The sequence below is a fragment of the Coptis chinensis genome, chromosome 5 (assembly GCF_015680905.1).
Source record: "Coptis chinensis isolate HL-2020 chromosome 5, ASM1568090v1, whole genome shotgun sequence".
In the NCBI taxonomy this organism is placed as follows: Eukaryota; Viridiplantae; Streptophyta; class Magnoliopsida; order Ranunculales; family Ranunculaceae; genus Coptis; species Coptis chinensis.
This window is the reverse complement of record NC_141460.1, coordinates 18715764-18737978: the sequence shown is the minus strand read 5'-3', so window position 1 is coordinate 18737978 and position 22215 is coordinate 18715764. Positions and strand designations below refer to the sequence as shown.

General features: G+C 37.4%; 2 protein-coding genes across 2 annotated transcripts; one reads left to right on the top strand and one right to left on the bottom strand.

Annotated features, from left to right (window-relative positions):
- Window positions 1-1794: 1794 nt before the first annotated feature.
- On the top strand, window positions 1795-14175 carry AUG6 (HAUS augmin-like complex subunit). Its single transcript, XM_086559783.1, has 13 exons — window positions 1795-2125; window positions 2207-2263; window positions 2329-2423; window positions 3240-3390; window positions 4064-4189; window positions 4296-4455; window positions 6784-6844; window positions 6941-7259; window positions 8293-8418; window positions 10650-10811; window positions 10890-11139; window positions 11331-11807; window positions 13626-14175. The coding sequence occupies exons 1-13, from the start codon at window positions 1922-1924 to the stop codon at window positions 13664-13666; spliced, it is 2229 nt and encodes a 742-aa protein (XP_086415909.1). The 5' UTR covers window positions 1795-1921; the 3' UTR covers window positions 13667-14175.
- A 3545-nt stretch (window positions 14176-17720) lies between these two features.
- NDPK2 (nucleoside diphosphate kinase 2) lies at window positions 17721-22024 on the bottom strand. The gene is made up of 7 exons (XM_086559784.1): window positions 21318-22024; window positions 21182-21238; window positions 21031-21117; window positions 19135-19215; window positions 18921-19033; window positions 18781-18830; window positions 17721-17965 (listed from the first exon to the last, which is right to left on the bottom strand). Exons 1-7 carry the CDS (start codon window positions 21543-21545, stop codon window positions 17898-17900), a joined length of 684 nt encoding a protein of 227 aa, XP_086415910.1. The 5' UTR covers window positions 21546-22024; the 3' UTR covers window positions 17721-17897.
- Window positions 22025-22215: the final 191 nt, after the last annotated feature.

Sequence of the window (22215 nt, the reverse complement as noted above, 5' to 3'; positions counted from 1 at the left end):
CTATATTTCTTCATTCATTTGAATATCATATTTTATTGTTTAGATAAATTAGTTTCAATTTTAATCAATAACATAATCATAGTTTAATTCACATTTCAATATATTGTTACTTTCACCATTGTTTCCTTGCGGTTCTATCTTGTTGAATTCATATTCGTCTTATTGCTTAAATGTGGAATTAAATCCGCACTCTACTATATTGCATGATTATGTTTGAGAGTAGGAAATTGATCTAAACATAATATTTGATAGATTAAGTATTGGTGTTTATCATTGATAATTAGTTTACACATTTTATGTTTATCAGGATGCAAGATAGGGCACTTTGCCCTACCACCCTAACACCCACCCAACCAACACCCTAGCAGTAGCAGGCACCAACGGCAACATCAACACCTAGCAGCAACAACCACACCTAGTAATAGGCATGCATCAACACCCAGTATGCACTCCACCTAGCAGCAACAACACCACACCACACAACACTCACGCACTACCACCTGTACACACACTCACCACACTAGCACCTGCACACACTCACCCACTACGGCACTACCACCTGCACGCACACTCATATACACACTACCACCATCTTCCAGCACACACTCACACCACACGTACAAAACCACTCCACCAGTCTACAAACACCACCACCGCGCGCGCACACACACACACCACATCACACAACAGTCCACACACACTCACATACACACTACTAGCCAACACACCTCATACTAACTTCATTTAAGCATACACAACATATACGTACACCACCTCCTACCACACACCACCACCACCACCACATCACTTAAACTTGGGACTTCTATGACTTTAGGAATATGTGAAAGCTTAATCGACCATTTTATCTACAACGAAGATGATTCAACAAATGTACGAACGTATAAATAGCTTTAACAAAATTAAAAAAGTTGAGCAATGCAATAATAAAGTATAAGGCTAACTAGCTACCTCAACTAGGACTCGAAATTGAATTAGCCCATATTCAATTCACTCGTAAATGGAGCCACAGTACTACCACCACCACCACACGACCACCACCTGCCACCTGCCACCACCTACCCTAGCACCTGCCAACACACACCAACCATCATTTTTCCCCGTATCGAACCTTCAAACCAATCACAACAAACAATGAACAAAATCAAATACATTAATTAACAATAGGAACAAATTTTAAAGAACTTTGATTAGTTAATATAGTATTGTGTCCCTTCTAGTCCACACCCACACAAAAACTTCCGATTGTATGTAACGTGACAATGCGAAACCCCAATCAACACTAAATTCTCAAAATTTGGCAATTCAATAAATATAATAAGTTTTGTAAATTAATGAAAACATCCAAAAATGACCAATTTAGCAAACAAATTCATTTGCCAGTAAACAAACACAACCTTAAGGTCATTGACAAACACTATTCTCTTTTTGAATAGAGCTTAAACAAATTTTTTACGTGAATCTATGAACATATATACAACTAGACGATTGAGATTCATTATAAACATACAGATGTGCCTATAGCTATCTCCCCTATTCTCTAAAGTCATTGGTACTTGATTTGAAGGTGAAGTGTTAATTGTGTAACAATCAACGATGATCATTCCCCTCTTCCTAAGCATCTTAATGCCTTATTATCTTCCAATCATTATTATGACAAGTCCCACAATAATAAATTATTATATATATCATATCACACGGGCGGCCGGCTGAGTCATATAATAGTCTCTCTCTCCCTCTATACAGATTTGAAATCATCCTTCCTACCTCCTTAAAAAAAACCGAACTTCAATTTCACCTCCCTTAAAAGCAAAACTTTGAAACCCCTAAAGAAAAGAAAATTAAAAAAGAAAGGACTAAAATTTGGAACCAAAACCAGAGGAGAGAGAAAAAAGAAACAGAAATGACAATGGACAGAGAGAAGGAGAGAGAAATAGAATTAGAGAGTGCAATGTACACAAATTGTTTATTATTAGGATTAGATCCATCAATCCTAGGTGGCACTGGTGGTCGTGTTGGGTTGTTTCGACATTCGAACCCTAAATTGGGTGAACAACTTTTGTATTTTATCTTGTCTTCACTCCGTGGTCCAATTCAATCTGCTAAAGTAAGTCTTAACTAACTAAATCAGATCTCTTTTTTATTTCGGTTTGTTTGAAATAATAATGTCGGGATTTTGTTTCTGCAGGATTTCGATAAAGTTTGGCCGATCTTTGATTCTGCTCAGTCCAGAGACTTCCGAAAGGTTTGTTTTTTTTTTTTAATTGAAAAAATCATTGAGTTTATATTTAATTTTCTCTCTCTCTCCAGGTTGTTCAGGGGATTATTAATGAGCTGGAATCACAAGGGGCGTTACCGAGGAGTAATTCGAGGGTTTCTTCGCTGGCCACGTGTTGTGGACCAAGGTTGGTGTTATTTTTATGAAATTTTCTATGCACTGAATTTGATTATTAGAAGCTTATGTAAATTAAACTAGTGCTTTGATTTAGGTAAATTATTACATTGAAACTGGTTTCAGTCGTTCTAAGGTTCTAATTAGATCATTAGGATAGTGAAAGAAATCGATTGGTCAAGTGCGTTCACTGTGGAAGCTTTGGTATAGTATACATGGACTCAGCATTAGGCTTTTTGTACTTTATACTAGAGTCTATAATCATTTTATTATTTTCTTATAGTTACAGTTTCATTCCCCTATATCCTCAAATCTCCCTTTTCCAAGTTGGAGGCTGACATGGGTACACTTCCTTGTTAAGGATACCCATGCATCATAGGAATTATATGAAAGGATCACTTGTTCGTCAATTTTATTAACAGCATCTCAGCTTGTATAGTCATCCGTCTATTACCGCAAAGAGGATTTCTTCTATGTTTAACGTAACTCACAATTGTAGTTACTTTGTAAGGCACGAATACCCTTGTCCTTGTTTCATTCAGTCTTTTTTCGATGAGGTTATCTCAGAGTCGTAGTTGACATGCTTCTGCACATTTTGTTTGTCTCCAATTACGACAAACACAATTGGTTTGTTCTGAAACCAGGCAGGGTTATTCCTCTTGCTGATTATGTTATAGAGTCCTATCCATGGTTTTGGAAAGGGTTTGGTTGCTTGTGTTGGCGTCTTCTCCAGTACTGCAAATCGTGCTTCTTTTAGAATTAGTTTTGGAGTGCGGAGTAGTGGCCAGGGTATGTGTTTTGAAGAATTTGTTTTATCATATTGCTGCAGATTTGTTGAGCTGTTGTGGCAACTTTCTTTGCATGCTTTACGGGAAGTTCATAGACGGACGTTTCCAGGCGATGTTGCTTCTAATCCGCTGCCTGCTTCATTAACAGATGTAGCATTTTCCCATGCAGCTACTTTACTGCCTGTGACCAAGGTACTTGTTTATCTTTTATTTTTATTTTGTGTGTGTATCACAGTCGAAACAAGTAAAACAAGTATGTCATTGCTTCTTGAAACTCAGAATCACTTCGATACAGGGCCACAACTGTGATAATATTTTGTATCTAGGTCAACTGATTCATATTCACCCTAATATTACTAGTTTTGAGTTGATCCCAAATATTACTTGAATCCTTCTGTAGCCACAATTAAGATGGAGAGAATAACATATCTCATCTTGATCTGTCTTCTTCTATCTGTTCTGGAATATAATTGCTCATCTCTCTTCATGTTTCTTACTTTTTTCCACTTCCTTTTCTTCTTCTTCTTCTTCTTCTTTAAATTTTGAAAGTGTCTATCCTGAAGTCGTCTACGTTAACGTCTCTCCTTGTATCCAATGTGGGTATCAGCGTGTCTGGCCTAGATATTTCAAAAAAGAGGCATCCTACTTATTTAAATGTTCTTTTATGTTACCCGTTTCAAACATGTCTAGGTTAAGTATTGTGGTAATCTACAGTGCAAAATTAGAGAATAAATGTGCCATTTGTACATATATATGATATTTCTCTCTACCTGATTTTTACAATTGCAAATTCGTTTCGATATTAAAAATAATGAATAACTTGATAACTTTCATAATGTCTAATTTGATTTATTACGTTAAACAGGCCAGGATAGCACTTGAAAGGAGAAAGTTTCTTAAAAATGCAGACACAGCTGTAAGAAGACAAGCTATGTGGTCAAACTTGGCTCACGAAATGACAGCTGAGTTTCGTGGTCTTTGTGCAGAAGAGGTATAGGATAACTCATCTCATAACTCATAGTGGAAGTAGTTATCATGAATGATGCATCATTCTTGTTATGTTTATTAAGCTTACATTGTGTTCAATTGCAAGCCAGGCCTACTTGCAACAAGAGCTAGAAAAGCTTCAAGACTTACGAAACAAAGCAAAGATGGATGGTGAGCTATGGGATGATCGTGTATCCAGCTCCTCAGGTCAGAATTCACATTTGGTTTCCAAGGCGACTCGCTTGTGGGAGTCCTTGTTAGCTCGGAAAAGTAAGTGACCAAGTACACTTGTCATATTCTCAATTGTGGTTGTTTGTTACTTCTTTTTTCAATTAATACCGGATAATATTATCTACCGGTTGGTTGAGTTGTCCGTTTCTTCCCATGAACTGCTAAACTTACCTAATTGAGTGGAGTTTATGACACTATTTGAAAAATGCACCTGAGGATTGATCCTTGGGTTCATATTGATTGGATTGCATGTGCCTCTTGATTGGATTGCATGTGCCTCTCCGCCCTCTCGTAGCATGACGAAGGTATATGTATACGTGCTTTCAATAGCTTCGTAGATGACTACAGACTAGTAGGTTCTGCAATTTGAAGGGAAGGCTCTAGGTAACCGTGGTCTATCAGTCGAGAAGAAGTGCAAATGAAAGGATTTACAGATTCTCCAGATTGGGTGTGCACTTAGGGTAGTAGTGCAGTACACTGAGATGACATTGGAACTTTTAAATTACCAGCCTTGTCTTTTTGAGTGGTAGAAAAACAGTTGGTGGTGCTTGCCCCTTTAACTTTAAACTGATGTGGGTGGATCTGATTTGTTTCCACTTAAGGAGACGTGATGGAATGAAAACTCAAGCAATAGGGAAGGCAGGGTAGACACTTAAAGTGGTAACTTAAGAAAGGCAACAAGACTTTCTTTGGGCGGTTTGCCTAAAATTTGACGAATGCAACATTGTTTTGAGTTTTGATTGATTTGGATAAGTCCGAGGAGACTCAAACGTAACGTTACATGATGTTCATTGAAGTAGACTTAGGAGAGATCTTGAATGCCTCTTGAGAATGTATACTGACTTTTGGAGGCAAAGATCAATGGTGAAGTGTCGTGGTTGTGGGTGGCACAATAACAGCATCAGTGGATTGCTTGTGGAGATGTGGTAGTGGGGGAATGATTGTGTGATAGATTAAATGGGAAAGAGACCAGTCAAAGGCATATATTGGAAGAGCTCGAATTTGATGAGGCAGCTTGGTACAACTCAGTCTTACTTGGTACCTAAAACCAATGGCATTATGTCTTTGAATGATTTTAGACCTATAAGACTTCTTGGAGCAATAGAAAATATTATCACCATGACACTTGTAAACTGTTCATAATAAGGACAGTGGAACCTACCACCTTTATATTCTCACGGCTCAGCTGTTTTGACATCTTAAGACGTGGCCCTTATATCCAAGTAAGGGATGTATGCTGCTTACATTTTGATATTCTTGATAGTTTATACAAACACTCTTATTGAAGTCAAATTTGGGTGGCCGGAGGCCGGGGATCAAAGTTTTGTATTTTGTCAGGTTGGGTTTTGGAGTGAAAAGAATAATTTTTTTTTGAAGCGTACCTAACGGCTCAATAGGATTGGAAACTTTCTGGATGTTTGTGCTTGATATTGGTTAAGATGCAATGAGATGGTGGTAAAATAAATAATATTTGAGTAGGCAAAGACAAAATAGTGAAATCCAAACATAAAAGAGGGTAAATGTGGATACATGGCGGGATTGCGGGATGAGGACTTAATGCACTTTTTGGTTTCGAAAATTTAAAATTCCTTGACTGTTGGTCCACAAGATGGTTTTTGGCAAAATTTATATTTTCTTAGCGCTCCTGATGAAACTTTTTAATAGGGATCACTTTTGAATAGCAAATTCTGAAAAGTGCTTTGTAAGTGAGCTGAATTGTATGCTGCCGGAGGTCGTATGTCGTAATTGTAGTAGCCTCTTGGGGCAGGCGCACCAAAAGGTGGAGAAGGCACCTGAAATTCCTCAAGTGGTGTAGCTATGGGTTACCACTAGTGCACACACATATGTATCTATTCTAGGAAATAATACCTGATCTGCTGATATGGTAGGCGCCCTTCAAGTGACCTAAATATTGTTTGGCATAAAAAAAATCCAACATTAGAACAGTTACCTTATATGTGTGTCTGCCTATGTTTGTCCATATGTAGCCTGCATGGATGAAAACCAAGAGAGCATGATTAGTGTTCCTTTTGATTCAAAGTACGTCCTTACACCGGAGCTCAGTTATTTCTTCTGCTCCCCTCATCAAAGAGATCCAACATTAGATCATTTATCTTGTAGAGTCTGTTAAAATTTTCTCACTGCAACTCTTTCATTCTTTGAATTAAAATTTGAAACTTCCATGTCTCTGGAAAGAGTGAAGAACCTAAATGTTAGTCTTCACGATCCACTAGGTTAAAGTAATTCTGTCTCAGGTTTTTGCAAGATTTGTATTTTCTGAGATCATAATGAATTATAGTTTAATGTGTTGATTATACTGAAACCTGATGTCCTTTGATACTTAGTTACTTGTTCTTTTATTTACAGGTCAACATGAAGTTTTAGCTTCAGGTCCTATTGAAGATTTGATAGCTCATCGTGAACATAGGTATGCCCCCTCTTCCCACTTCCCCCCCTTTTCTTTTGTCGTACCTCAGTCTCTTCTTAGCACATATTTAGGTCTTATTACAAGTTTTTTATTCAGATATCGGATCTCTGGGTCAGCGTTGCTTTCAGCTATGGATCAAAGCTCTCAGATTCCTTATACAGATGTATTATCTATACAGCCTGGTAATATGGCTTCAACACAAGCTGATGATAGAGAGCCAACAGATAGTTCATTTATCAATGCAAATAGAGAAAAACATCATAGTTCAGATACAACTCATTTGCAAGTAAGTGATGATATTCTTTCTCGAGTGGATGATCGAAGTGGAAGAGTCCATCCCACAGTTGACATAGCTGAAGTTCTCAGGCGCTGGACACATGCTTTACAACGTATTCATAAACAGTCACTGCAGCTGGTATAATTTTCTCATGCGAGACTCAACATTTTCTGCGTACACTGTAGAATTAATAGACTGCCAAATCTTGTCAATTAGGGGGGACCTTTTGCAATTAGTACCGAATTTATGGATTTTGATTGGACAATTGTCTAACTTACTCGTTAAGGTTTAATCGAGCTCCTTGCTCATGCGTTTATATTTGAAAGTATATATCCTCCCTGGTGTTCACTTAGTACGTTACTTAAAAACTACTTGCACGTGCTTTTCCTATATATACATCAAATGTGACAATGGTATGAAACTACTAGATGATTGTTTATTGTAGGAATTAAGTATTAAAGTTATCAAGTAGTTTATATATTCTTTTAAGTAACAAACCAATATCTTATTAAGATATAGGAATCAACTAGCTTATTGGTCTAAAAGAAAGGGGGTGGGCTTGGGGGGGGAAGGGAATCATCCATTGCAATGATGATAATTACAACATAAATAAGTAGAAGTTTTTCTTATTATTGTTAATGATGACAATGACAATTATACTAATCGTAGTAGGAATAATAATAAATTTACCGCTACTATTAATTCTATTATTATAAATGTTATTATTATTAATAGTATTATTATTTTTTAATTCTTTGTTTTTCTTGAAAGACAGCAGTATGGATTGTCTTATGCGTCTTTGTACTTTTTTTTTGGTAAACACACTATATATATATTTGCATCTAAAGTGCTTCGGTCACCTGAATAATGCGTCTTTGTACTTGAAGACCACTAAAGAGGCTGATATAATTTGAAATTAGCCAGTATTGTGCTCATTAATATAATGAGGGGTGAAAGGCAATATCACTCACTAAACCTAGTGATCACTGTTGTGCTCACAGATTTACTGGTTTCGTGGATATCAAATAGAAAGAAAAGGATGCAATCACTTGTCTCTGTCAATGACTTTTTTTTGGACTGGTCAATTATTCTTAATTTTATCTCTTTCTCTCCATCTCTCTCATTTTTTGGATGACTTAGTAATTTGTTGCCGTGACTAATGTTGTTGCAGGCGAAGGCTAATAATGGAGAGGGGCCAGAGCTTCTACGAAGTGCACATGATGCTGGTACTAGCGGCCATGCTGAGTCTCTAGCTTCAGTCCTTGCAGAACATCGGCAACATTTAGCTAGCATACAGGTAGTATTGCACAAAGTAATATCTTTTAGTTGATTTGACTTTCTCATAGATCATATTACTGGTTTATTTTGCTTTGAGGTACTGATCTTGTATGCTAGTTCATCCTGCTTACCTTACTTGGCAATGTAGGTGGACATTGGGGTGGACCCTTCCACTGAACCAGAACCAACTCATATCCAGCCCATGTCCCACTATTTTCTCCTTATCTTGTAAAACTTGTTTACGACACTTATGTCGGATTAATGCTTTAAGCACAAACATGTGGAACAAACATGCTTTAGAACAACTTGTGCTTAGTTGAATAGAATTTAATATGGTTTTGAGAATTTTGAGGCTTCTCTTGGGGTGCGATGGTTGATATTAGTGTGTGAACACCAAAAGCTTGTGAGTACTGAACTAGCGGACTAGTCCTGGTTTATGGTAGGACTGGTTTAAGTAATAGAGGATAAATGAGTCTGATTTTTGAGGTGTTAGTGTGGTACATATAGGCTGAAAGGGTTAGACAAAGTAGAATCAAACCGTTTTATCTGAAGAGATGAGCATTTCAAGAGTACAAGAACGTGCAGCCCAAAGAAATATATAAATTTGCCATAAGTCAGAACTTGTGCCTCACCTTGACAATGTCCTTTTGTTTAACTTGTACAGCTTCTTGTACATATTATTATTTTTATATATTTGTTGTCGGTCCTGCGTATCTATTAATTGTTTGCCTTAAATTTTACTAGGATGTTTGTAAGCCTTGTTGTGTTGGAAACGAAACTGGGCATCAAACGAGTCATGTTTCTACCCTATGTTGACTACAACTGCCAATTAGCTCAACTGTTTCTACTCCATGTTTCTACCCTATGTTAAGTGGACTATAAATCAGAAGATAGCAGTAGGAATTCACATAGGGAATGGTTATATGAACTCCACTGTATAGTGACTCCAAAGTTACTCCACTCCTAAAAATGAACTTACAAAATGAATTGAGGACTAATTTTTTGTGAATGTATACATCTCATGATGGAGAACACCCCCACCAAAAATCAGCTCAATTGAATATGTGTAACCTTGTCAAACATTGTATCGAAATTAAAAAAATCTGGACCGTTGGATAATTTTATAACTTTCTAAACGATTTTTGATGAGGTTGTACATCTTCAAATGAGCTAATTTTTTGTGAGGATGGTCTCTATTGTGTGGAGAACATCTCCACCAAAAATCAGCTTCTAATTCATTGAGTTAAGTGGTGGAGTTCATTTGGAGTTCGTTTTAGTGGAGTTCATATAACCATCCCCATTCACATTTCTTTTTAAGAATTAGGTATCTATGATGATCTCAACTGAAAGATCTCTGCAAGTGCTTATGGAAGTACACAATTTAGAAAAAAACATCGAAGTACAAAATTTCCCTCTATATATACCTTTTTACTGTACAATCCCATGATGTTATTTGCTTCACTTTACCCTACTTAAAAGTCCTCCGTTGTTGGTAAGATGGATCCATTGGCTAGAAAGTTAAAGAAAATAGGGAAGGTGAATTTCACTTGCACCAAATCTTAGAAATAGTAAAATGCTCAATCTAAGAATTTCACTTCGAACCTTGGCTTTGGACATTGATGCTTTCGGAGAGAAGGGGCTACTGTTTTGGGAACTTAATGTTAGAGTGGGGTTCTGTTATTTCAGGTGCATCTTAGCTAGGACTTTTCACTTTTATGTTTCTTGTTTGTTAAACACCTCCTTGTATTGGTGAGTCTACTCACTTTTTTCTTTCTTTCTTCTCATATGAATAAGATGCATATTTATCAAAAAAAGAATGTGAGGTTCATTCCTTGCTGCCAATTTTGTGTCTAGTTAAAGAAAATAGGGAAGGTGAATTTCACTTGTACCAAATCTTAGAAATAGTAAAATGCTCATCCTAAGACTGTGAGGTTCATTCCTTGCTGCCAATTTTGTATCTATGTCACTTGTCATAAAGATATGTTACTATGTATACTCTTACATTACACGCGAATACAAATACAGCGTTATGTATTGCGTGAATATTGTTTTCAGTACAATCAGTTTAAGGGGATGGCAAGCACCAAGTCAAGAACATGCCTTGCCAACACACACACCCCTGCTCATCTTAGTGGGGCAATATGAACTATGAAGTGCTCACCTGCTTCTTGTTTTACCCGGGGGATCTTTGGCTACGTTTTTCTTTGAGTTTTGGTATGATACTATTTTTAATGAATTGCTGTGGTATAGGTGCTAATTAATCAACTGAAGGATTCTGCTCCAGCATTAGAGAAATCAATATCAGAGCTTACTGCAGAAGTAAACACTATATCCTCCACTCTTCCTCCCATGGCCAAATACCAGGGAAGATCTACTTCGCCTATACAGGCTCAAAGTAGTGGGCGGACGGCGGTAAGAGTTCTATAGCTGAAGTCACGTTGATTAGTCTGTTTCAAAATGGTCTTTAGTGACTGTCTACTGAATTAACAGGAAACTGGCATTGACGAGGTCTCTGAGGTGACTTCAAAATTGTCAACTGTCCAGCTTGAGAAGGTTTCAGCTTCTCCTGCGTTGAAGCTCCCGCAATTATTCAGTTTAACTCCTAACTCTTCTGGAAAAGGTTCAAACACTCAAAAGCGACACACTGCAATTTTACAAGTCAATCCGGTTGAGAGTGTGGCTGAAGGAAAGTCTGTTGACCTGCCTATATCAAATAATAATGTTGATAATCCACCACAAGGTTTGTCTAAGGTTCCCTTGTACATTCATTTCTTTTGCTGCAAGCTTGGTTCTATTCTGCCTCACAAGCTTTCAGTAATGATGTAATTGAGCAGTCCCAAACAAATTTATATCTTACAGCTTCTTTGGTTGTGAAAACAATTTTCTTATATGGCCATATATAGCCTGATATTGGATTTTCCCCATCTGTAGGGAGTGATAGCTCTTATGTCCATAACTTGAGGAGATCAGTCCGGGAAGCTGCTCTCTCACTGCAGTCTTGCGACATGGATTCATCAAGAGACAATCATTCCTATGATGGCTCCGAACATTTCTTTGTACCTTTTGCAGGGACTGGATTATCTGGTGCCAGTCCCACCAAGGTGCTTGGAATTAAGAGCAAGCGACTCTTTCAATCTCCTGATGATACCTGCTTACTTCAGAACAGTGCTTCTGATGGTCCTCCGCGGGGAAACTATGATGAAATAGGGAGTATGTTGACTGACATGGATTCACTCCCCAAGTACACAAGCCCAGATAATGGATTTCGTTCAGTAAGGGGTTCAAAATATGCAGCTTCTGATGCCGAGGGATCAGTTTATGGTATGAATGAAGCTCTGGACCAAGTCTTCTCGCCTCCTTTGCTAATGGATACCTCGCTCATGGAGGATTCTTATGAAGACTTGCTTGGTATGTGATTTGACAAAAAACCAATTATTAGATGTGATCCTTTTTAACATATATAATAAACTGTATATAGAGGGAATGGCCGTCAAATTCGTTTCTTTCACTTCTCTTAAATTATTTATCTTATTATGCCATAACTCATTGCTAAAGCGTAGGTAACAAGAATGTTTAAGGGGGAAAAGTAGGGATTTTTTTTTAGGTTCCCACTAACCTCAGCAAATTTTCTCCCTTTAGACTTTGAAGACACACACATTGTGTGCAACACACCCTAGTTTTCACAACGGTACTATAGTTTGGTTCCTAAGACATTTTTTAGAGAAATTTATTCTATGAACCCTAAGTGAAGTATATTACAAAAATCTCCCCTAAACTTTGAAAAGCTACATCTGTACTCAACTTTTACAACTTTGCTTATGTTTTCTCCCCCCGTAAATGGGTTCCATCTTTTGATCACTTTTCTGAAAATTCACTATACCTTTTTGTTAGCTTTTTCAGTTATGTATTTATGTAGTTGTCTGTTTATATATTTAGCATTTGGGGATTCCAGATTCTCTTCCAAGTGTGGCTAAGGTTCCTGCTTCTATTGTCCAGGAAGAAAACAATCCCAGCTGCATAAAGGAGACGTGTGTCTCCGCCGCAGTTTATTGTCATGATACATACATATATATGGGGTGTATGTTTTTCTTTTTGTAATTCATTGTGGTTCGGAGGAGCCAACATGACTCACGCCTTATGTTTTAGATTGTGTCATTGTGGTTGAAAGTGAATGGGGTTCATAAAGAAAACATCCCCAAAAACCATGAGACAATGTCATACTGACATGCTATGTTTGTCAAAGGCATTATGCAAGGTGAGGCGGTGGATTGTCCCCAAACGCCTAGGCAGTGCCTAAGTGATGCCTAGGCTCCACCTGATAGTGCTTTTTAGGAATCTTATGTTCTATAAATTTGAAAAAACGCCATATGACATCAATCTGATTAAGTTTTATGAAGATAGTTTGATTTTGTGGTTTTCTTCATGATACAAGTGGCTTTAGCTACTTAAGGGGAAAAAGGAGATAAAACATGGTGCATGGTGTGCGAGGCAGTCCCTTGAAAAGGCGAGGCCCTGTATAAATTGTGCCTAGGCAGTGTACTTATCAAACAAAAAATATTGCCTCAGTGCCTACCTACATGATTGCATAATGTTGTATACATTGAACTGTGAATAGACTTGTCTCTTGGTGTTAACGATGGTGGAGATGCCTGTTTGAACTTGGAAGCCATGTAATGTTACAGCTCTTACAAGGCTTGGTGTCTTCTTCATTAAATTCTAGTTACTTTGAACAGAATTATTTGATTTTGGTGCTGATTGGCATTTGAATCAATACCTTGCCAGTTTTGTTTGAAATTTTTAAACGTGAACCATATAATTAATAATTTTTTTCCTGATTTCGGGCTTCTTGAAGTGTTGTGTTAGTTTGAATGAATCTTGTAGTTTCATTTGTACCGGAGATAATGGAGAGTTTGTTAGCAATACTTCTGTAACTGTTGTATTTTCATTTAAAAGTCAAGAAATTTTGATCAAGGGTATATTAGTTTAGGAATTGAAGTTAACATGTACCCACTTAAGGAGAAAACAAAATTGTAAAAGTTGGGTACATATATATTTTACTTGTTTAAGGGAGATTCTGTACTTGATTTATAAGTTTTGATTTTGTAGAGTAAGTTTCTCGTATTAATGAGGCCGTTGGTCATTCTTTGTTAGTGAAGTGCTCATTCCCCTTTGCTTCCAATTGCTAGCCTGTTGTTGTTACTGATAAATTATTTTGTTTTATTGCAGCCCCATTATCTGAAACTGATACGGCTTTGATGGAGTGCTGAGAAAAGAGTATTGGATCAAATCCTGTCGTTATTTCACAGAGCGAATCGAATGATCAGATTCGGAGATAGAGTGCACAGTTAACTGTCATGATTTCATTGAGCGACTCAAGCAATCAGATTGGGAGCTAGAGTGAACTGTTATGCGGCTCTCCCAATTGTGCAGTTGGGAACCTTAATCCATTGCGTCAGAAATCATTTATTTTCCCTCGATTTTTGTATGTTTTTTTTGTTTGCTCTTACATGTTCTATATTCAATTGTTGTAGACTGAATCTGTAGCCAATTGTCAGTGGAGCTGTACATGTAAGATACTAGCGAGGGTACGGGTTCCCACATCCCAAAACATGACAGAATGCTTACTTCCTCCAGTGATTCGCTCCTCTCGTGTGTATGTTTTCGGCGTTTTTTTTTTTAATTATTTTTTTGGGGGAGGGAGGAGCGAGAGAGAGATCTGTATGATTTGTATAGATAATGGCTTCATATAATTTAATTGATTATAAAGGTTTCAGAATACTTTGTTGTTACTATGTTTATGCTCATCCATGGACTCTTCTCATCATTAGAACTTACATTATTTTATTACGAGATGCTCAGTTTTAACAGGCCCTTTCCTCCTTCAAACTCTCTTCCACTTGTACCAACCTCGGGCACCAGAGCTACTAATAGTTCAAATAAGCACGTGGACTTGTGTTGTACATTGCAATATCAGCAGCACTATCGAGCAACCCTCCAATTGCAATATACTCACAGAAAAGACTGGGCTTTAGAATTGGGCTGGGCTCTCGAGCCCATTAACAGTAGACTATTCGGGATTATATTCCACGGAAGCAAATCAAGCAAATGAGAAACGAGAAGAAAAAGCGCTATTAGATCAATCAAAACAATTTGAGAGAGAGATGCTGGGGAGAGTAAGAGCGTCCCCATCGTCACTTGATTGCTTGGAATTAGAGAGACCACCTTCTAAACTCATCAAATCCGACGCTCTTTCCATCTACGGTATTATTATCTCTTTTTCCTCTCTTTGTTTGTTTTGACTGTTGAAATGATGCCATATTAGTCTTGCCTCTTGTGTCTCTTGAGTGAGCCATTAGTTATTTCCTTTACCTTGTTTGTACACCCGTTTGCAAGTGACGCGAGTTTATTTCTTTCGCTCCAGTGCTTTATTTATTTTATTTTTATTTTTTTATTGGCAAGCTTGTTTTAAATGAGATCAGTAACTGGCGGGGTTCGAGCCCCAGACCTCTGGTATCATCACCCCAAGGTTTTACCAATTTTGCCTGCTCCAGTGCTTTATTATTCTTCTGTTAGGATCTGATTGGTTTAAAGAATAGGGAGGAAGAAGTGAAAGGTACCCTACCCAATGCATCATTTACCGAAAATGAAAATTGTTCATTTATTTTTTGAACTACTGGTTTACTCCTTGATTTTCTGCCGTTTCTTCTTTTTTCCTAGTACCCGTCTTCCAAAGGTTGGAGAAACCTCTGGGGTAGATCCAGCTGACTACCTTCCAGAGTTACAAGTCCCACTACTTGATCGTTCGTACTTGTATCAGAATCATTCTTTTAGGCAACACTACTTTATTTGATAAGGATCTACACAATGACGCCTCATCAAACATAATATACAAAGATACACGTAATTTTCAACTGTAGGATCAGAGCACCTCCATTCGTTCCTTCATTGTTTCGGGCAAGTAGATGTATCTACAAGTTATAACCCTTTTCCTTAGGCTTGTAGCTGCTCTGGCACAAACAGATAACTTATACACCCACAGACTCTAAAGTGTCACAACGTCGATTTATTGTTGGAGTGAGCTAGGTAAGGTGAGCGAAAACCAAGGTTTGCTTGATTGGAGCAAGTTTCTGAGACACATAATCCGTACTATTGGTCTGAACTTCACACATACATTTGTATCCTCAAGAACATGCTCATATAATTGGTCAAGTGGTGTAAAATGCATCACTTGCCATTTCCGTCTCCTGAAGATCCTATTCTTGTAGGTTTTCATGTCAAGACTTCTAGTAGCTATAGTAGTTGTTGAGCTTCTTGATCCATACACAACGCTCTAGAGACCTACCGTGTCTTAATCGAAAATTTTTGACGCCTCCAACGCAACCTCAGTTACTCCTAGACTTAACCGTATTCACACATATTGTACAAGACTCCCCTTTGGTTAACACAAAAGAACATGATTAACCTGAACACGGGTCTGATACTACTTACTAGTAGTAGATAAGTAAAGAACCTTTGTCGACAAAATAGAAGAGTGATCTTTTTATGAAGATATTGACGTGTTCACATGTTCAGAAACACCAGCTCAGAATTTCGCATATTACCCAAGACTTGAACAGCTTAGGACCTAGGGGACAAATACCAACTTTACTTGCATATAGTATACTAGTACTGTACTAGACCTGAGAAGTCACTTGACTTTGAGTAAACACAGAACCAAGACATCTAATAATTCTAAATTCTAAGACATAAAACCACATTTTATCTGTTTTATTGGATTTTCTGACAGTCTCTTTTCTTTCTGAGACAGAGGCTACTCTTGAGAAGCTTAGACTTGGTTCTCGGCGTGCTCTAAGCTCTTCCTCCGAAGAGGCAATGAAGATAGATTCTCCTAGTTCTTCAATAAGTGCTTCTCCAAGTTTCAGTGATGGCCAGAGTCATTCTGTTAAAAGCTCCAATAAAGAAATGGAAGACATGTCGTTCTCCTTCAGTGCTAATGTTTGTGTAGGCTAGACGAACTAATGATACCATAAAAAACTAACAACACTGTTGTTGTAATTCTTGAATTTATTCCAAAATGGCACGAGATCAGGCTTGACCTGTTTCAACAAGTTTGTATCAGTAATCAGTGTAACAATGTTCTTCAGGTAAGGAATTTTGTTTTGTCTTAAATGAAGTGTTCTTTCTTTGTCCATACATCTGCCTTTGCGTCAAACATTTCCTAATTATGTAGTAATTTCCTTCTCTTTTCTTGTGGTGATAAAAGGAGAGTCCTATCGTTTAGATGTGTGTTATTATAAGGAAAAACCTAGACAGAGCTAATCAATATGGAAATTGCAACTCTAGTCTCATTTGTCACTTGTCAGCCCTGTCAAATGATATGCATCAGATGATGTCACATGACTTGGGATAATGTCAGTGCAATCGGTTAGGCAAACATAGAGCTAGGGTATCTTTTTGGAACGACAAAGGAATTGAGAAAATGTAAATGCCATTGGGCTAGGTAAATCCTAACTCCTAAAATATGAGATCAACTCTTGAAACCAACTTCAGTGAAGTCATGACTTTTTGGATTATAGATACGAAATAAACTCAACTACTCGCGTGTTTCACATTTCAGCCTAAATAGTTCCAACCCTAATGAGTGGTTAATGGTAGTATTCATTGGGACCAGACTGAAGATTTAGAAATATATAGCACAGCAGCAGCAACATTAAATCAGTTATACTTGTACATGGAACTCAAGGCCATAGATGCTGGACTTATGGGATGCTTAATCAGCAACCTCATGAAGGTAGTTATCAATTCCGATTCACAGAATGCAGTAATGCTTGTAAGAGGAGAAGTGCCCCCCCAGGTACTGTCTCAAAACTGGCATCTATCAAAAGGAAATTGCAGCACAACTAAAATTAGCAAATGTTGTTCACTGCTTTAAGGAAACCAATCATGCAGCAATTGCTTAGATAAATTTAATCGTTTTGATAGTAAAAATGTATTGTGTAGCTATAAATTTGAAAGGTATTGCAGAGGATGCAATGGGAACATGTTATCTATGATTCCATGACAATAAGTTTACAACACAAGTTGAGGTCTGCCTTGCCTCATAACTATTTCAGAAAGAAAGAGAGAAGAAGATGACTACGTAAGGATGGGAGTCATGGGACCGAGCTAAAACCAATAGGGAACTGCAGCCAATAAAGAAAAAGAGAATTTGAAGTACGGACTAGAAGATATAATCAAAAGAAAAAACTTTTAGTACAACAGGAGAACAATATCGGCATGACATAATAAAAAAAATTGAAAAAATGAGAACAATATCAGGGGTGATCAACGGTAACTGGAAGTTTCAGTCCATCAACCAATAGCAAACAAAATCGAATATCAACCAGCTCTGTTTTAGAAATTACATGTTAACAAACTTTGATGCTTCAGTGAGCTCTAGCAAACTCTAAATAATACATTACACAGACAAAACTCTGGCTCTTTGAATCTTTTTGAAGATCATTCTCTAAGCCAAGGTGCCTGAGCAGGTGTCCATTGACATACTTCACCTTCTTTAAACCAGAGAGCTGCATATAACGAGTGTCATAAGAACAATGTTCATAAAAAGCCTTACAACAGAAGGTCCAATTTTAAGTCGCATACAAACTACTTCATTACAACTTAATAAACAGTGTTCGAGAATATTTTAATTATGCAGTTATGAGTGAAAGTCGAGATTGATTTCATCTTTTTTTTTTGAAAAGTTTATAAGGTTAAGGCAGACCTACCTGTAGCATAAAACAACAAAAGTTACATACTCCCTGAGAGTATGATCATTAAAAGGGAGTTTCACAACGTAAGACAAGGCAACTAGCCATACAATCATGAATCTCATGAATAGAAACCCACTTGAGAACCTTCTAGCGCCCTCACCCAAACACGAGTTTATCCCTTAAGACAGGATGATCCTTCCTAAGGTGCATTTGTGCAATAACAGGACCCATATTTTTGATAACCTTGGATGTTATTTTTTTGGATAGTTAGAACTTATTCCATAATCCCTTTTCCCTTGGTGAAGGTGGGAATCAAACCCAAGACCTTGGGCCCAGCCTCCCAAGTCTTGACCAGTATGCCTTGGATGTTGATAATCAGAAATTCTGGATATCACAAAAATTTCAAGGTATTTGATCCTATGGTTACAAGTAAAAGGACAGTAACAAGTTCAATTCCAGTTTTACTAAACATTGCTAAGAACATAGAAAAAATTGCAGTTTACTCATTGAAGGTAATATTCTCAATGAAATGAAAAATACTAACTATTATATTTCAAGAAAGCATGTTAGGACTGAATTGGCAGAAGTTCAACAGAGACATGAAAGATAATAAGACACAAGTGCTTTACCTATTTCACGTTTTCCATTCTCAGGGCTATCGCTTCCATGAATGACATTCCTGCACAAAAGTTTATCATAAAAAAATTCACAAACATTAAATGTTGTTACAAAAGTTACAACCAAAATCTACCGAGATTCAAAAGGCTACCTTCCAGTTTGAACTGCTAGATCCCCTCTGATGGTGCCTGGTTCAGCTTGAAGCGGATTTGTCACTCCTATAAGCTTACGTGCTGATGCAACAACTCCAACACCTTCCCAAGCCTTAAATCATAATGGGTAACTCAAATATTACTAAGATGTAATGGATTTCATAATCCTTTTTCATATATTTAGGTTGAAAAGAAAGTTAACAAGAATCATACCATGCAAACAACTGGGCCAGAAGTGATGTACTCAGTTAGCTTAGGAAAGAAAGGCTTCTCCTTAAGTTCCTTGTAATGCTCCTATAACACATAAAATACATTTATGCACATCAACTGAGATATCCAAGAAAGGAAAAGATGGTGTTCTGGCATGCATCTACAATGCAAATTAAATTGATATTAATAATCAATTGTAAAGACAGGTTAACAAGTAACTTTTTTTTGGGTACTTTTGACTTTCATAACTACTTTTTACACCAAAAGTTTATATTTCATCACCACTTTATACAGTAACTATTTTACCAGATCTTGTTAATATCTGTTAGTCAATTGTACTTGACTAACTTGACCAGATGTTAACCATGAATTAACCGTATAAGTTTACTATTTATTCACTTATTTAGTTATTTATTATTGAACTCTTGACATAATAAAAACCAAATGGATAACATGACGCAATCAATAAAAGAAAACCTTATATTTGGTCCTACAGCTAGAAAGCAAGTTTTACTTCCAGTCATCTTCCACATCGGCTACTAGGCTGCTCACCAGCCATTTGTGACTGTACTCAAGTTCGCTAATGGTTGGATGCCTCTATCCTGTTCTCGCACGACAAAAACACAAATGCTCCCAGAAGCAGATCTTCTGAACTTATACTTTTATCACCACTTTTTGAAAATAATGTGTCTCATCACCGTTAAAAAAAAAGTCCATTTCTCTTCGAGATCCTTGTGGTTTAGTGATGTCCATGGGTAAAAGGAAAAAAATATAAAACAAACTTATACAGTCAATATGCAATGACACGTAAAGGGAACTGTTAAAATAATATCTGAAGCCAAAATTTTCAAGAAGTAGCGATGAAACTGAAATTTTGAGGAGAAATGGTAACGATGCTAGGGAATTATTATTATTCTTTCTTTCTTTCTTTATTATTTTTTACGAAAGGTAATTAATGTTTAATCAGATTTGAGTAGTTCAAATATAAGTAGGATGAGATGTCTGACGAGTACAAGAATAAAAACATGAAACACCAAAAGTCCAAAACAACAAAGAAATACAATCTAGCCATTAAGGTGTCCCTCCCGTCTACACACAAAATGCTCAAAGGATATATCTTACGGCTCGTCCTACACCTTAAACCAAAAGAGTAATGACGCTTTATGGATAAAATGACCTCCCCCCTTCTCATCTCCTTCAAAGTATCTACTATTTCTTCCTAATCACAAATCTGGCTAGTAACTCCTTCAAAATTATAGTCCATACAAGGTGACTGGAACCTGAATGCACCAGCAAGTTCTACGAGGCTAGTAACTCCTTCACTAAACCTGGACACACCCACCACATACTCAACAAACTAATAAATGAACACCAGATTCTTCAAAGAAAAAGGACTCAAAACATGGGCATGGCTCACAGACTCACCATCAGTACCAGACTATAATTCAAAAACAATTCCTTAAAATGTCGTTTCCTAATGATAACAATGGTTAGGATCTGACCAAAAGACACACACCACAAAAAAAACTGAAAAAGGCAATCTCTGAAAGAACTTTGGAACCCCATATGACACGGCTAGTCGATACCCGTTCAAAATCCCACACTCATAGGGCAAAGTACCTGAATCACTAATTCAACACAACTGACTCTGACCAAACCTAGAAAGTTGAGTGTTCTATTGGCAAAGTAGTTCAATAATTTCTCTCCCATATGACCAAACCCAAGATTCAATACATGGTATAATAAAGGGACAATGTGAGTGTTCTATTGGCATTGGTGTTTTGATTATATGGATAACCAAAAATGCATTGAAAGACATCATATACATATCTAAGCAATAAAGTTTCACATGCCTAGATGACAAATTTTCATATCAAAGAAGCAAATGTAAATACAAACCTCAGCCAATTCCTTTGGGCATTGGAAAAGCTTCAAGCCAGTCAATTTAAACCCTTTCTTCTCAAACCGAGAAATTATCTCCCCAACCTATTAAAAAAAACACAACTCAGTCAAGCCAAAACTACACATAACAAAAAAGAAGCAAGCTTACCACTCCACGTTGAACTCCATCTGGTTTAACCATAATGTATGTCTCTTCAACATCTTCCTGAACACACACATAAAACAAAAACAAAATGAGAAGTCAACAAAAATATATATATTCTTTAAGTGTATTTACTACTTACCAAGGAAGCAACTAAGTGGGGAAGGAAAATGTGTGGTTTTTTGTATTTATTTTTGGACTGAAGTTTGGAAAGTGAGAAAAGAGGAGAAGGGTGTTGGAATAATGCAGAGAGCTGTTTTTGCTGTTGGGTGTTGTTTTTGACAAGCTTGTGAGAGTGAATGGAAGATGATGTGACACGTGGTAGTAATGATATTGGCCTTGCTGTTCCTAGCACTGCTACTCCTTCCATTTCTTTCTTTTCTCTCTCGTTCGGAAGAGTAGAGCAGAGCGAGTAGGGATTGACTTTCTTTATTTACACCCACACGGGCACACTGAACTCGGTAGACGGAGACTTGCGCAATGGTCCAGTTTTATAGGGCATCACCGTTCACCAATGTGTGTGGGGTGGGCAGCGGTTTTTACACCCACTTAATGGGACTGGCACCCCTTCTAAATATTCTCTCTTCTAAATACCGCCCGCCTGCCCATAGGCTCCACCTAGGTGCAACTAGAATTAATACATAGTAGTGGGGAAGTGAGCGTAGCAAGGGTAGGAGATGAGAGGAGGAGAAAGATGAATGAGGGAGATGAAGAGAAGAGCAGGAGATGAGAGGTGGAGGAAGATGAAGGAGGGGGACAGAGAGTGAGAGAGAAACTATTGGGGGGGGGGGGACAGACGGCAGCCAAGACACATTTTATGCCCGAGCTGCCCTTGTAAGGTCCTATCATATCTAAATTCAAACTATGAATTCCAACTTATGACCTATCCCATTTAAATGGTATCAATTTCATTTGGACTGGTTCTACATGGGTGTTCCACACCTACGTGAATTTGTCCCTTGCTGGTCCATAATCCATCTTTAGTTTTAAAGAGTGAATTTTGGCTTTCACATATCTAAACATAAGATTGGCCACCTGTT